Below are 16,520 nucleotides of genomic sequence, written 5' to 3'. Positions count from 1 at the left end.
TGTTTGTGCTGCCATATGCACCGCATGTATAAGAGAATTTGCATTGTCTGGCAGCACTCGCCACGAAATACGTACAACATTTTTTTTACATAAATAGCCGCGCGCAGTGGCAGGTTTTATAGTTATTTTTTTTTGGAATTTGTGTTGAATATCGTTGTCGTTATAACGCTGGAAATTCAATTTGAGTCACTAATTACAGCAACATAAAAAAAAGTTAAAACAAAGTAATTCAACGCCGCCGCTTTATTGAGATTTCGAGTGAAACTTCTAGTAAATAACAGTGTGCATTTTTTGTGGAATTGTGAAATTGTTGGTGCGGCGACATCAGGCATTGATCGGAAAGCAAATAAGCAGTAAGCAATTGGATCGCACCAGCACCCCCACACACACACACACACATGCCAAACAGCAGCGCGTCTTCTAATGAGAACTTGGTCACACACATACACATAGGCATACAAACATACATATCCATGCATGTACATATATTTCACATGCGACAAATAAAAAAAAGACACTTTAGTTGTTGTTACTTAGTACATGTGCAAAGGCTTTTGTTTTTTTTTTTTTGTGTGTGTGGGTGAACAGCGTCTATTATTAACAAATATTAGCAAATCGCCAGCCAGCGCTGACGTCGTCGCCAGCTGTAAGGGGAGTTACAAAAAAATATGAAGAAAAAAATAAGAAACACGCGGCCAGCACATTTTGTTGTTTTCTCAAACATGCACACACCACGCACACATACACATACAAATTTTCACACACATGCATGCATGCACATATGTATATACACTTAGCAGATGATACTAAATGTAAATGTTTGTACAGTGGTCCATCGCAATAAAAATCTAAGTTAAAATATGTATCCTCATTTTTTAAATATTTGGGAGGAACACAAATTTGATGGTAAAAGGTACATTTTGAATTAAATTTAAATGAATTTACAGAAACACCTTTCGAGACGAAAGCGTTTCAATTATCGAGCGACGACTGTAGTTACATATATTAATTTCTTTTGTTTATTAAGCAAATTGTGAACATCGCGGCAATACAATTAAGCAAAAATACAAATATAATTAAAAACACAAGTGGAACAACAATAACAAGAGTCGATAAATCGGACAAATCTGAGAGCATTTTTTGGTAAATTAACGCTGGTCACTTGGATTACACAACAAACAACAATAGTAAAAGGCAGCAACAACAGCAGACATTCTGAATCGGCATTTGAAATCAGAAACAAAACGTGAACAGAAAAGAAAGAAAAAAAAAAGCAGCAGCACGCGGTCACACAGATATAATATATACACACACACACATACGCCGCACATGCAAGCATAGTGCCGCTGTATGTAAGCGAGAGAGTGAGCAAAAGAGACAGCAAGCACAGCTCTAACAGTGAGAGCGAGGACAGCAGCACCAACAACAAACAGGTCATTTTTGTTCTGTGTTCCCGGCGTTGACGTCGTTAGTTTTTCAACAACCGGCAGGGAGAGCAACAGCTGAGCAGCTTCCAACAAAACAAAAAAAAAAACACCAGCAACAACAATAAGAAAAAGTCCTATTGGAGCACAAGCGTTTCTTGTTTTTCTTTTGTTGTTTCTTCTTCATCTGCATTTGCCGGTAAGTGTTGTTGTTATTTGTATAACCTGTATTAGCACACACACATTTAAAAATATATATGTATATTACGGAATCATATATATGTATATATATATATGTATGTATTTATGTATGTGCTTATATATCAGTAACTTTTTTTTAATATTCAATTTTTTGCTCTGAAACCTCGACGAAAATTTTTTAAGTGCGTAGTTTTATTATTCTCAGGAATTGGTTTTTTTTTCCTTTTCTTTCAATATTGATTTTCGTTTCTGTTCGTAAATTACAAGACAATTAGATTTTTTTCAATTCGCTTTGGTGTTATTTCTATTGCCGCTATGTATGTGTGTCTAGGTCCAGGCCGGGCATAACCTTGACATTCGTTTTCCATACAAATTTATGTGCATGCCAATCGCTGGTGTGTGTGCGTGTGTATATGCGTGTGTAAGACAGTGCGAGTTGAGTGAGCATGCAGCCAGCCGGCTTACACATTGTTCAATTGGACTGGACTGAAAGTTTCAAGTCACTCAAGGCCATTGAGTGTTTGGTCTGGAAGCTTCTTATTTAATTTTTTTTGGAAATCAGTTTGAAACTAATCAGAAATGAAGTACATAGAGTACATCATAATACACACATACATACAAACTATTTTATATCGCAATCTATTTATTAACTGTCCACATTTATGTGGAGTCATTCACACAGTGCCAATTTTAACTTGTTTGCTGATCAGTCAAATTAATAAAGTCAAAAAACACAGCGCAACACAAACGAAAAAGAACAAAGCATAACTATAATCAAAGTGTGCTGCTGCCGCTGTTGTGACGTCACTTTCGCATTACGCATGCAATAGTCGCGTGTGAAAACCACACTTGAAAACGAGTTAATGCAGTAGTATGGGATAAAGGGGATGAGGAGCGGCCAGTTGTGGGCAAGTGGAAGTATGAGGTTCAAGGCACTCTCGTAAGCAAAACGAAAAGACAGAGAGAGAGACTGGGAGAGAGCGAGTGTGATCGAGATACACTTACATTGATATCTGTTATGCATGTGCGTGTAACGCATATACATATTGTATGTAAGTATATGTAGGAGCTGCAATTTCACCACCAGACAAACAAGCAGCAAAAAAGAGATAGCATAACAGAATAATAGCAAATACTAGAACAATTTGAGAATTAGCATATCATGTTCTAACATCTATCTCATCATGACGCAGCAAACTCACGAATGACTCACGATAGGGCACGACGCGACACAACACGACACGGCACGCTATGCAGTTGGCCTCGCACATATGACCATTCTCGGACTCACTTGTTCTGCACACGATCGATTGTTATTGGAATCATATCGCTTGTCATGTTATTTTTTTTATCAACAGTTAAGTACACATGCACACATACATAAGTTCGTGCGCATAGATAACTATTTATTATTGTGCGTTTGTATCACTTGTGTGTGTGTGTGTGTGAGATATTTGACCTTGCATTTATTAACTCATTAAAATCGACCTCAATCGGCCCCTGGTGCCAAACGGCGCCGTTCTTGGACTAATCGCAATGCCAAATAACAACGCAAAAAGGAAAGATTGAAAAAAAAGATAAATAAATGAACGGCAAACTGAAGCAAACGATTGCAGTCTTAAAATATTTTCTATTTGTCATTTGCTTTGTTTTTATTTATTTTGAAATTCGCAATTGATTTCATAATCAATTGTGGGAAAATCGCAGTCTCTTTAAGATGTCGTTATACAACACTCAAAACTGTTATTGACAAATATTCTAGCAAATGCAAATACCATCTGGTATCTAAATACCTCCCATTTGATTTGTCAAGCTCTATTCTCAATTCAGTTGTGCAATTATTATTGCTTTGGAGTACAAAAGCTTAATTTCTCCATTGCGTCATCGTCATTAGCGTCATTTTTAGAGTAATGATGTTTCATTTGTTCTGAAATATTTTGCAGTGCGTCATTCTAAGGGCTGCTATTTGGTTTGTAGTGTTTAGTTAATTATTTGCTCGCTCAATTTACGCAATCAAAAATATAAATGACTCCCTGTATTTATATATGTATGTATATATTGCTGCCTGCCAGTCTGATCTCGGAAATTATACAAAGCTATCAATTTTTGTATTTGTGGATCTTATACTTAAGCAGATTAAGTGTGATTCATATTTAGGCAATTCCCTTTGCCTTTGTATAAAATCCAAACAAATGACAATTGAATAAAAAAAATATATATATTTATTTTAATTTTTAAAATTATATTTAAAAAACTTTTTGAATCTATATTAAGTAGGAGCGACAAAAATTCAATATATTTTTTCCTTCAAATCCCAAAGATCTTTCTTCTTGGAATAAAAAACGGGGTATCTCGTAGTCGGGCCTAGTCCGTGCTGCGACCAGTCGACGTGTTTTATAATTTAAAAGCTGTTCACACAAATGTTCCACAGAAAATTTTAACTAAGAAATATAAATTAAAGTTGTATCTTCGTTTGTATTTGCACAAATGCTTGGAAAAACGACATATCAGTTTCAATTCTTCTGGCTATATAAACAAATGTGAAATAAAAATAAAACACGGGCCAACAACACGCGTCGCTGTCAATTATATGGGGGGATTTTGTTTGCCTTGCGTCGAAAATATCTTCAAATATAAATCAAGCAAATAGAATTCAGTCTGAAACAAAGAAAAGCTTTACGAAATGCAATTATAGTCAGAGCAATATCAACTTTTTCCATAAATACCTAAACAAGCAAATTTTACAGACGATAATAAATCGGATTGTGTGTTTAAAGTGAATGCAATCTGTATTCCATGTTTGACCATATCATTATTCAGCCACTTGATGCCCATTGGAAACATAGTATATATTTGTATTTTTATTCATTTATTTTTGGAATGAACCTGGAGTTCATATTAAAATTCAAAATGTAATTTCATATTTAAATTGAAAAATGTATATAATACATTTGAAATTTAAATTTAAAAAAATTAAATTAAAAATTAATTAATTCAAATGTCAAATGCTTAAATATTTATTGCAAGAATTTGTGAAACCCAAAAGGAATGCTCCTCATTTCTATGTAATTGAGCAATCTTCGGAAGTCATTCTCAGGCTTGTTATCGTTATAATCACTATTTGTCTCTATTATATACGAGCAACATTTGAGAATTGCTGTTGCCCTTGTCTGGTCATTTGTAAATAATTTCTAGGAAATAGCGTATTGGTTTGGCGAAGAGCCACACTTGACAAAAAAAAAAAGTGTTAGATAGAAAAGTGAAACTTTAACGTATTTATTTAGAACAAATCGCATACAGATAAGTGTAAAATGTCGCCCAAATTAAGTTTGACTGCATAAGAAACAAATGCAAATGACAAATTCGTGGAATTGACAGCTGCCAAATTCAGAGACCCATTTTCAGGCGAGCTACATGCAAATATATACATATTGTTTGTATGTGTGTGTGTGTGTGTGTGTCTACGGCTACATACAACTGCTTATCTGCGGAATGAAACCCATTCATCTCTCTCTCTCTCTTAGACAGAGCGTCTCTATCGCTCTCTTTTTTTCAGACAGAGCGTCTCTATCCCTCTCTCTCTCTCTCTCTAGACGGCTCTTACATTTCAATTACGTCGCAGTATTATTTTGTGTCGGCCGACATTTTATTTCGTGCACCCCTTTGCACTCCACCCGGCTTTGTCTGAGTCAGCGTCTTCTTTATAATTATTATGCTTGTATTATATATTTTAGTATTATTATTATGATTGTTTGTTTTTGCCTATTTTACGAGTCGTATACGTAATCTGTCGTAATCTTGCATGGCGTGCAAATATTTCAAGTGCAGCAACTGCAGTTTCCTATTGCCTATCTGCCGTTTACCGTTTGTTTACATTCCGTTGCAGTTAAACCTTCGCAAATATGTATGTATGTGGCGCATTTGTATCTCTGTATCTCTATCGATGTATCTATCTATCTATCAATAGACTTTGTATGTTTTCTATTTCATTTGTCTACGCTGTATGGCCCTGAATTGTCATTGCTATGTTTATTATTATTGCTGCTTTGGCTTTTGCATGCTTTTTTTCTTCTTTTTTTTTTTTGTATTGCTTCTTTCCGCATTTGATTCGCGACTTTTGCACGTATATTACGTATACGCCGTATATGCAGCGAAATGTAAACAGACATCAGCAATTGTTGCGCTTTGATTGTCATCATCATCAACTATCAACGTTTATCATTGTTTCTAATCAGTGAAGGGCACATCCACCCCCAACAACCCAATATGCTCTAATCAGCTGGCTTATCATTGATTTGTTCGACAAATTAACAACAAACAATAAAATAATAATAATAACAATAACAATAACAATATAAAAAAAAGAAAAGAAAATGTCAATTTGATACTCAGTTGAATGTTTTCGACTCTTGTATACCCTTAGAAGTGTAAATATTGCCAATATACATTCTAATTATCCCCTCGACTCATGCAGAATGATGAGTCATACTCGACCGCACACACACACACACACACACATTTGGCTCAAGCTATTTTTATGCTTAACACACACACACACACAGTTGGCAATTGTTTAAAATGACTTTGCAGAATTAGGTCGCTTTATATATACATATATATATATATATATATCTATATATTTGAAAGCAACTGTGAATTGCGTTGGTCAGTAGTGCCATGCCTACTAATAAATAAAGCATTTACATACAACTTTTCATGTACAATTTACGTCTTATAAATATGAATAATTGATTGAATAACCAATTGTCGTCGCACGTTGTTCAATTATTAACGGCAGGCCCTCTTACATCGACCCTTATCTAAAAGTGCGACTTACAAGCGTGTGCTCGAAGCCAGCCGCTATCTCATTTCTGTATACATTTATTTACTTGGCTTTCCAGCCATTTTCCCAATTCTGTTCTGTCTGTTACACGATAAGCGAAATAGGCAACAATTAGCTTCTAAATAGAATGCAATGTGACTCAAGCACAATTTACATACACACATAATGTTCGCGCTTTGCACATTCTGCAACATCTCTAAGACATTAAGTTCCAAAAGATGTTTAATGCAATTGTTATTATTATTGCCGAGTTTAATCAGTTAAAGTGTGTATATATGTTCATTTATTTATTTGTATCTTACTACCTGGTGCTAATCAGAAGGAAACATAACGAAATTAATGATTGACAGGTTCTGAATTTCAAGCACATAAGTTGATAACTACGTTTTTAAGTGTGTATTTTCAATACTCTTGTAGTGGGTATCAAAATATTGTCATGAAATGTGCAACGCATTAAAAGTAGAAGAACAATAATTCTGATTACTTTTGTCGCCAAGTTTAACTCACCCTATTATTTGGAAAGTATACATATAAAAAACAGTAGTCCTTTCAAAAAAACCAGGATTATTCATCATGGGGAAAGAGTTCTTCTTATTTGTTGTATGATTTAACTTCAGGATGGATTTGTACTACTTTTTAGAAATGTTTTCTATTATTTCTTTTTCGTATATTTAGAAACCATTTCTAAAATCTAAAAGTTCGGTCAAATTTTCATTTTCGTATAGCTGATAAGTTCTTGTATGAAGAACTTTTTTGATCACCTCGTTATTTTTATTGTGTGGTTCCATACCAGATTATAATATGACTCAACAATTGTGGGCATTCCACATAAATAACACAAATGCCGAATGAGTCAAGCAAACATAATTTCGCATATTCCATTTAACTTAACTGAGCAGAGCAGATAATTCCATTGCCTGCTCTCGAATAAATTGTGAATGATATGTTATTATATTTAATTATAAGCCATTTCCTCAACAATAACTATTTTAGTTATTTACATAGTTTATAAGCAATTGTTTGACGTTAGTGGTATATATATATATATGATAAATTTAATTGTTGGTTACAGAATCGATTTTGGGGTTTCTATACCCATTTCCTCCTTCAGTGATAAGTTTGAATTAATGACTTCTGTGTGTGTATGTGTTTTTTTTGTATGGAATTTATTATAATTGGCTACAGCTGCGACTTGTGCGGTATCGATCTTCTGAACAACTCCCGCAGCTGCTTAGTGTTTCTACTTCAATAGAATTGTTGCACAATGCGCTCTCTCTGTTGAAAATCATATCAGACTGCTGATTCACTAGCAACGTCTGGTTGCAGTTCCATGAAAAGCAATCGAATCGATTTCCGATTTAACAACGAAACCGAATATCAGTTTCCACAATCTTCAGACTCCAAAGACCTCCCTCCATTCCCCAACACGCCTCCACAAGAGTTCTCGGATCATGTTTCGAATTTGTTGAATTTATTAAAGACCGGCACCAACAGCTTTTCGACTTAAACTGTTTAAGACATTCCTCTTGTTTATTTTTATTTCCACTTTAAATTTCTACATTTTAGTCGATTGCAATGAGATTAACAATGTGTCAAAGGCGTATTTTATAATTATTAGAAGGTTAACCAATAAAAAACATTTATATATACCCATTGAATTTTACAGCTTAGCACCTAAAAAGAATTTTAATATTGTTTGACAATCATATTTATGGCTAGAAACTTTTGTCAATTTATGAAAAGTGAATTAATTATCTTATCAGGCGTTTAATATATATAATGCCAAATCTTAAATCGATTGAAATATCTTACAGTTGGTTTGCTTATCTCGTCTCTTGCATTAGCAATGATTATGTCCTTGCAGATTTCATTTTGGACATATTTTTTTTACATTAATATTTCTGATATATTTCATGTCTACATATTTTGTATTATTTGCGTACTACACTCGTCGATCGATACAGGCTTGAAAACTGTCTTCTAAAGCCATACAGATATGGTACAAATCAAGGATCAATGCGTAACCGAATACCGCAAAAAAAGTTTGGAAGATTACGGAAATCTTCATTAAAGAAATCACATTTTAGTAGGTTTTTTTAAACATTTTTTTTTATTAATTTTATTTATCACTTTGGGAACTATATTTCCAATTTTATATATTTTATATATATATACGATATATAATAATATATTTATCATTTTTCAAGAACTGTTTATTGGTTTATTGGAAAGAAATTCTCTTACATAGACACACTTACATTGATTGATTTGACGCAATATAAATAAAAATAAATATATTTTTTTCTTGATCCACCCACGTGACTTATAAAATATAGCTACTGGGCATAATTTATGGTCTATTAAAATACGACATTCTTATTATAATCTTTATGGTGTGCTAAACTAAATTGTCGGTCAAATCGAATCTATAAAAAACACATACAAATAACAAAATAAATGCACTCTATAATCAACTATATGTATTATGTGTTTGCTTAGTTTTAAATATGCATTGTAAATTATAGAGACCAAATATTTAAAATGGCAATCGATAGAGTTTCAAGTGCCTGCAGAAGTGAATTCAATAATTTGTACACTCAGAAAACGTTTTAGAAAAACGCCATACACTTGGAATAATTCTCATGTCAGCTTTTTTGTTACTCATATTATTATTAAACATTCGTATTTTAAATACACAAAACATAATAGATTGTTTATAAATTCAACTTAATTCAATTTAGTTTAAAAAACATACGATTTTACGGCGAGTTGAGTGTCTTCCCACTGATTTAGCTCAGTTCCAATATCGAAGCCGATTCAGTTAATTTCACTTACTTATTTTTTAAAGATTGTTTTTAAAAATAAATAATAAAAAAAACACCATATTTTTGGGAATATTGATTTAGGGCAAGCTTTTTTCTTTCTAATTTTTAGAATTTGTTTTTTCTTATATTTCGAAATGATTTCCAAAAACAAGAAAAACTTTCTAGTTTTTAGAGTGATTTTTTGCCAAAATGTAGTGTGATTTTTTTCTGTGTGTAATGCTTCCTTTAGATGTGTTTGTTTGATTTGTTGTTGTTGTCAGCGTCGTCATCATCAATTCGATACGATCGCTGGTTCGCCTAATGGGCTGTGGTCTTCGTTGGGTAAGACGGTTGGCAACGGGTGTAACGGCAACGGCGACGGAAACGACTGAAGTTGGCCGAGCGGCAACTGCGACGTCCACATCCACCGCATAATAAGCTGGAGTCTGGCTGCGGGTATATTTAGTCGTCGTTGGGTTGTGAAGGAACCCAGTTCTAGTTTAGACCGTGTTCCAAACGATTCATAACTAAGAATAGTATATCCATACAATTACTTACATTTTCCATTGTGTTGCAGTGTATTATCTATCTGAACTTAAGGTATATTTATACTTTTGTTTCATCATTGTGCATTATTGCAAGTTCAATAATAACCTATAATTTATATTCAGAATACAACAAGTGATCTTAATCGAACAGACTGAAAAGTGTTGCATGGCTTTGTAATTGCTGAGACAAATGATTGCGAAATTGTGTTTTTCACTTTTTCAACTTGTTTTTGCTGTTTTCAAATTCAATTTAATTTGTGTTGTTGCAAACGTATAATTCACATATATGTGATTTCAGATCAAGCAATTAACTCTTTTTAGTTTCTCAATACGGTTTTTTGGTTTTGCTTAAAATTCAAGTTTGAAGAACAATTTTTTTTTGTTGTATGTCAAACAATCGTTCAATTCAGTCGGAATCAGTTAAATATATATCTGTAGAGCTGAAAAACAAAGAGTTGAAATTTAAGTCAATATATGTTCAGAGCAAACATCTGTGCCACTTCTCTCTGTCTCTCTCGCTATTTATATATCTTTCTCTCTCTCTATTGCTGCTATTACCATATTTAAATTAAGCAAAAATCTGCGTGCAACAAGTGGCAGCAAGTGAAGGTTGTAGTTTTCTAAACAACCGGGTTTGCATTTCTTAATTTCAAGGCGAATTTTTCGATAATTTACAAAAAAAAAGATGTGCAAATTCCATGTGTGTTTTGTTTCTTTTCTATGTGTGTGTAAATAAAATTCCAACATAACATTTTTTACTTAGTATTTTAAATTTTCACATATACAAACATTTCACATAGCTCGCAATTTGAAGAAAAAAACGTTCGATAAAGAAGAGAGCAAAATTCAATTCCACTTTCTGAATTTCAGAAATGATTTTATCTAAAAATCAAAGTTGAATATTCTTTGAAAAGAATAGAAAAATACACCATATTTTTGGGGATTGTCGATTTAGATCAAGTCTTTATAATATTAAGAAAAACGTTTTCTTATTTTTACAACTCATTCTTATAAAACAGAAAAACTTTCTAGTTTTTAGACCGATTTTTTCTGTGAGTGTAGCCAAAAACTATGCAAGATGTGGGTTAAATCATTTGTGGGCGCAAAAGTGGGCGTGAACGAACAATTTTCTTTCACAAATCGTCGAATGGAATTATTTAGACACTTCTAATTCCTTAATAATTGTTTCCAATTTTGTTGGGGATATAAGATTTATATTTTTTTTTTGGGCGCCACTGGGCCACTGGGTCAACAAATAGTTTTTCTGCTTTTAACGAGTCACTTTGGTGACGAGTGCCAACAGAAGCACGAATATATAGATTTCAAGCAAGCGAGGATGTTGCAGTTGGGGGTAACCGATTGTGAGACACTCTGAGACCGTAGGTAATACCATCTGATATCATCAGGTGCCACAGAAGTTTAGCTTTAAAATTTCGATAGAAATAGGTACAGAACAGTATATGTTACAAGTTTCTCTAGTCTCTAGTCTCTAGTCTAAGGGTGTCAATCAAACAAAGTTGCATTCAAACAGGCAAACAGACAGCATGACGCACATTGCGCAAAATTAATATAGTCTTTTACCTTTGGTATCAGAGTATAAAGAGACTTTGCACAAAGTCAATAGACTCTGCTACCTATTAATAATACATCTCGCATATACATATGCATATAAATAAATAAAAATATATACATTGATGTGTGGCATTTGTTGCATATAAAAATAGCCTTAGACTGGTATAATTTGCCTTATCAATAATATACAAAATTTTGTTTGTTTTTCTGTTGTTAATTTTTGTATTTCTTTTTTTTTTGTGCTGCATAGGTCGCATTATCGATTTTCCATTTATTTTGTGTTTTAGCTGAAGTTGACTTTTAATTTGTAATCCATGCCAGACAATTCAAAAATATCACTTCAGGGGAAGCATCATAGTCTTTTTTAGAAACAGCAGACCACATAAACCATGCTCTGATAATAATACGATCCATGTTTGCTATTCATAGATTATAGCTAAAACTGTTGCTAAATCAGGAATTACAAAAATAATAATAAAACAGGTAGATTATGATCCGATGTTGTGCTGTGTGCTGTTGCTGTGTGGCTTTCGTTTGATCGGTCATAGACATGGGGCTATCTGGCAGTTATTTGACCGATTAGCTTCTTTTTTAGTTTGTTTTTTTTTTTTTTTTTTGGCGCCAAATGAATTTTAAGTCTGCATGTATCAAAATGAATCATATTGATTGAGAAGCTTGGATTTTGTTGGGGATTGGCAGTTGTTCAATTGAATATCAGTCGAGTCGAGTCGAGTGTTTCAGTTTCAATGAAAATTCAAAATTTAAAGAAAACATTTAGAACGATAACCTTTTCTACAAGCTCTAGAATACTGGCTCGCATTCTAACTCTCTCTCAATCTTTATGACATTCCAGCAATGGGCCTATTAAGCGAGGGCAATCCACTGTCGTGGGAGGAGACCAAAAAGCTGGCGGATCATGTACGCGAGCATGGCATCAATCAGTTCATAAATCTGTATCACAGGCTCAAGGATCGCCAGGGCGACATACTCAAATGGGGTGACGAGGTCGAGTACATCATAGTCAAGTTCGATGATGAGAAGCAGGTGGCGCGTGTTGCGCTCCGCGCCAATGATCTGCTGGCCAAGCTCAACGAGAAGGAGCTTGCCGATCCCAATGGCGTTAAATCGCTGTGGCGTCCCGAATATGGCGCCTACATGATCGAGGGCACACCGGGCAAACCCTTTGGCGGCCTAATGGCCCACTTCAATTTGGTCGAGGCAAATATGCGCTATCGACGCGAGGAGGTCACCGAGCTGCTGGCCAGCGATGAGTGTGTGATGTCGATAACAAACTTTCCCCGTCTCGGTGCGCCCAATTTTACGTATCCGTTGCATCAGCCACGTCCCGATGATCTGCTGAGTGCGGCCCGATCCCTGTACTTCCCGGACGAGGCCATCTTTCCGGGCCATCCACGCTTCAAGACGCTCACGCGTAACATTCGCATGCGACGCGGCGAGAAGGTCTCCATCAAACTTAAGGGTAATCATCAATTAAGTTCAACTATTTGTTGAGAGAGTCTGCAAATCTATTTGCTAACCGTGCATTCATTTTGTTGCAGTATTCAAAGATGTGAACACAAAGCTGCCCGTTGAGGGTGCACCGCCTGGCGAACCGGATGTGGTGCTGCTGGATGCGATGGGCTTTGGCATGGGTTGCTGCTGCCTCCAGCTGACCTTTCAGGCATGCAACATTACGGAGGCACGTCGCCTCTACGATCAACTGGCACCGCTCTGTCCAATCATGTTGGCACTGACCGCCGCCTCGCCGGTTTATCGCGGCTATCTAACCGAATCGGATTGCCGCTGGAATGTGATTAGCTCGTCGGTGGACTGTCGTACACCCGAGGAGCGCGGCCTGGAGCCGCTCAGTGAGAATAAGTTTCGTATTGCGAAATCACGATACGATTCGATCGATTCGTATCTGTCGCCCGAGGGCGCCAAATATAACGATGTGAAACTGACGTACGATGAACATGTCTATCAGCGTCTAATCGAGGGAGGCATCGATCATCTGCTTGCGCAGCATGTGGCCCATTTGTTTATAAGGGACACGGTGTCGCTGTTTAGCGAGAAGGTGCATCAGAATGATAACGAGGATACCGATCATTTTGAGAACATTCAGTCGACCAATTGGCAAACGATGCGCTTCAAGCCGCCGCCACCAAATAGCTCAATTGGCTGGCGTGTCGAGTTTCGTCCGTGCGAGGCGCAAATTTCTGATTTTGAGAATGCGGCAATTGTCTGTTTTGTGGTGCTGCTCACCCGTGTCATTCTCTCGTATCAACTCAATTTCCTTACGCCCATCAGCAAGGTGGATGAAAATATGCAGACGGCCCAGAAGCGTGACGCGTGCCGCAAGGAGAAGTTCTGGTTCCGCAAATCATCCAAGTCGACGGAACAGCGTGCGGCTCGTGCCCAAATGAATGGCGGCTTGGCAGCCACAACAAATTGCCAAAGCCATGGAACCGATGAGCAGCCACTCGCCAATGGCACCGCCAAGCTAAATGGTCATGCCAATGGACTCAATTGCAATGGTAACAATGCCAACGGCAATGGCAACGGCAATGGCAATGGCAGCGATATACACAATGGCACCGATAGCGATCACACCGATACGGATGATGAGGAGAACGAAATGTTCCAGTTGCTCTCCATCAATGAGATCTTCAATGGCAAGGTGAGTGGGTCAAGTGCTAAATATTGAATATTTATTATTAACTTTTGTGTGTATTGTGTGTGTGTTGCAGCCTGGCGTATTTCCTGGCCTGGTGCCACTAATACGCAGTTATCTGCAATCCATGGAGGTGGACACGGACACGCACTGCACGATTGAACAGTATCTGCGCTTCATACAGAAGCGCGCTGCCGGTGAGCTAATAACAACGGCCACCTGGATACGCGAACAGGTGCTCAGCCATCCGGATTACAAGTGAGTCTGATTGATTGATTGTTTGATTGATCGATTGATTGATTGTAATTGATTTCCGTGTGTTTGTGCATTTGCAGAAAAGATTCGGTGGTCAGTGATCGCATTAACTATGATCTGCTCAAGTGCATCAAGGCCATGCAGGAGGGCAAGCATATTGAGCCAGCGCTGCTTGGCCAGGGCAATCATTCCAAGACGAAAGATTTCATTCCGCCCGCCCTGCAGAAGCAGCTGGCCGAGAATTGCTGCTGCGAGGACAAATGATCGCGCTGAATCAATCAATCGCAACTCGCAACTGCAACTTCAACAAAACAACAACATAACATACATACAACATATGCATATATATACAGATATATATATATATATATATCATTATGTGTACATATATATATATATATGTATATACGCTGGCAGCAGCTAAAGCTGAATCTGACACAGATCGAGCTGACCAGCCGCTGGTGGACGAAACGTGACGAGGGGATGCGGATGCAGATGCGGAGGAGGATGTGCGCTTGTGTTGCAATTGCGCACATTGGGTCCTGGGCGATCGATGTTGGTCGGTGCGATGGCAGGGGGACCGGACCCGGTGTGGTGTGGGGAAGGGGGGGTGTCAACATTTATCAATATTATTATTTTTGTAGCATAATTCTAACAAGTTAACAATTACAACGCAAACTGAGCAAATGTGTAAACCAGACAACACACAGCGTGTGTGGGAGAGAGCGAGAGAGAGAGAGAGGGAGATATAGTGCACCAGAAAGATTGTGTAAAACGCGCAGGGCAAAGCCGAAGGCGTGGCATGTTTAATATGTTTCGAGATTGATTGCAACAATGTATCGAATGGATGGTTGTACGGACTAGCGGATAGTGGATCTGTGGGACGGAGGACGGAGTGTAGGCGAATTAGTTGATAGGCGTGTGCCGCTAGTTGCAAAACTATTATTACATAATGCATAATAATTATTATTACAATTTACTGGCTACTTTATTATATACATTTACTATTATTTAATATTCTGTGCTCTTCTTTTTAGTTTTTCTGTTTTTTAAAATGAGATCTGTTTGTATTATTATTACTACTAAATAATTACGTTAGCCGCAAGTTAAGCAAACTATGCTTTAAAGACCGCCAACTGCGTTTGGGTATCTCGTTTCGTTTCCACATTCCCCCCGTATCCCCAATTCTGCCCCAAACCCAAAGAAGAAGAAAATTATATGACCAGGCGCAGTTAGCTAAATCTGAACCAAGAGTCGTTCCACATGATGCAATAAACAAAATCTACCTAACCATTATGAAATATATAGTTCAAAGTAAACCGAGTTGTTTTTTTTTTATATATATTTACATGCATATATACAATTATATATATATTTTTTAAATGTTTGGTTTTTTTTTCTAATTTTCTACAAAGTGCTGTTATTAAATTTGTATATGTAAATGCTAAACAAAAAAAAAAAAAAAATGATATGAAAGCATTAAAAAACTTGTATTATTATGATTTATTATGTGTGTATGTACTTGTAACACGATTACTATTATTATTATTATCATTATGGCTATCGTACTCTAAAAACATTATTACTGCAGTTAGTGTGACCGAAAGCCAAGAAAATAAAACAAACACATTGAAAACTCTTGTTGAAACTTAATTATACGTTAATTTGTTGTGCCCTATATAAGACAAAAACAAAACAAAAACAAAAAAAAAGAAGACAGTTTAAAGATCGTTGTTCTTTAATAAAAATATATACATGTATAACAGAACAAAAATTTATATAAATACATAGATTTATAACTGTTTTGCAAGAATGTGTATATATGTGCATGTGTTGTTCCTTTCGTAAGATTTATAAAGAAACAACTTTTGATAAAATGCCTTCTGAATGAGATATATAAAATACATGCATACATATTAAAAAATTAACAAATTATACTTAGACTTACATACATACATATACATATATACATATATAGAGAGAGAGACACAGAAAGAAAAAGATAAAACGAAGCAAAGTTAGGGAAACAATGAACTTTTAACTAGACTAGCGTAAATAGCGAAATCAAAGAAATATAATGCATGATCAGAATGTGCTACTTTACTTACTATACACCAATCCATACATACAATTAATTGTACTTATACAAAATAAATTTTGGCATCGGAAAAAAAAAACAAAAAAAAAGAAAATGGAAATAAT

General features: G+C 35.9%; 1 protein-coding gene across 3 annotated transcripts; it reads left to right on the top strand.

Annotated features, from left to right (window-relative positions):
* Positions 1 to 216: 216 nt before the first annotated feature.
* On the top strand, positions 217 to 14,655 carry LOC6564494 (glutamate--cysteine ligase). Of its 3 annotated transcripts, none has more exons than XM_032738353.2 (5): positions 217 to 353; positions 12,246 to 12,872; positions 12,952 to 14,069; positions 14,140 to 14,321; positions 14,399 to 14,655. In XM_032738353.2, exons 2-5 carry the CDS (start codon positions 12,248 to 12,250, stop codon positions 14,580 to 14,582), a joined length of 2,109 nt encoding a protein of 702 aa, XP_032594244.1. In that variant the 5' UTR covers positions 217 to 353; positions 12,246 to 12,247; the 3' UTR covers positions 14,583 to 14,655. The 3 variants fall into 3 exon arrangements, with proteins under 3 accessions (XP_032594244.1, XP_043072026.1, XP_001991645.1); XM_043216091.1 differs by lacking the exon at positions 217 to 353 and adding an exon at positions 1,577 to 1,623; XM_001991609.2 differs by lacking the exon at positions 217 to 353 and adding an exon at positions 9,800 to 9,872.
* Positions 14,656 to 16,520: the final 1,865 nt, after the last annotated feature.

This window comes from Drosophila grimshawi, unplaced genomic scaffold, assembly GCF_018153295.1.
Source record: "Drosophila grimshawi isolate 15287-2541.00 unplaced genomic scaffold, ASM1815329v1 contig_848, whole genome shotgun sequence".
In the NCBI taxonomy this organism is placed as follows: Eukaryota; Metazoa; Arthropoda; class Insecta; order Diptera; family Drosophilidae; genus Drosophila; species Drosophila grimshawi.
The sequence above is the reverse complement of the archived record's forward strand: the minus strand, read 5'-3'. Positions and strand labels throughout refer to the sequence as shown.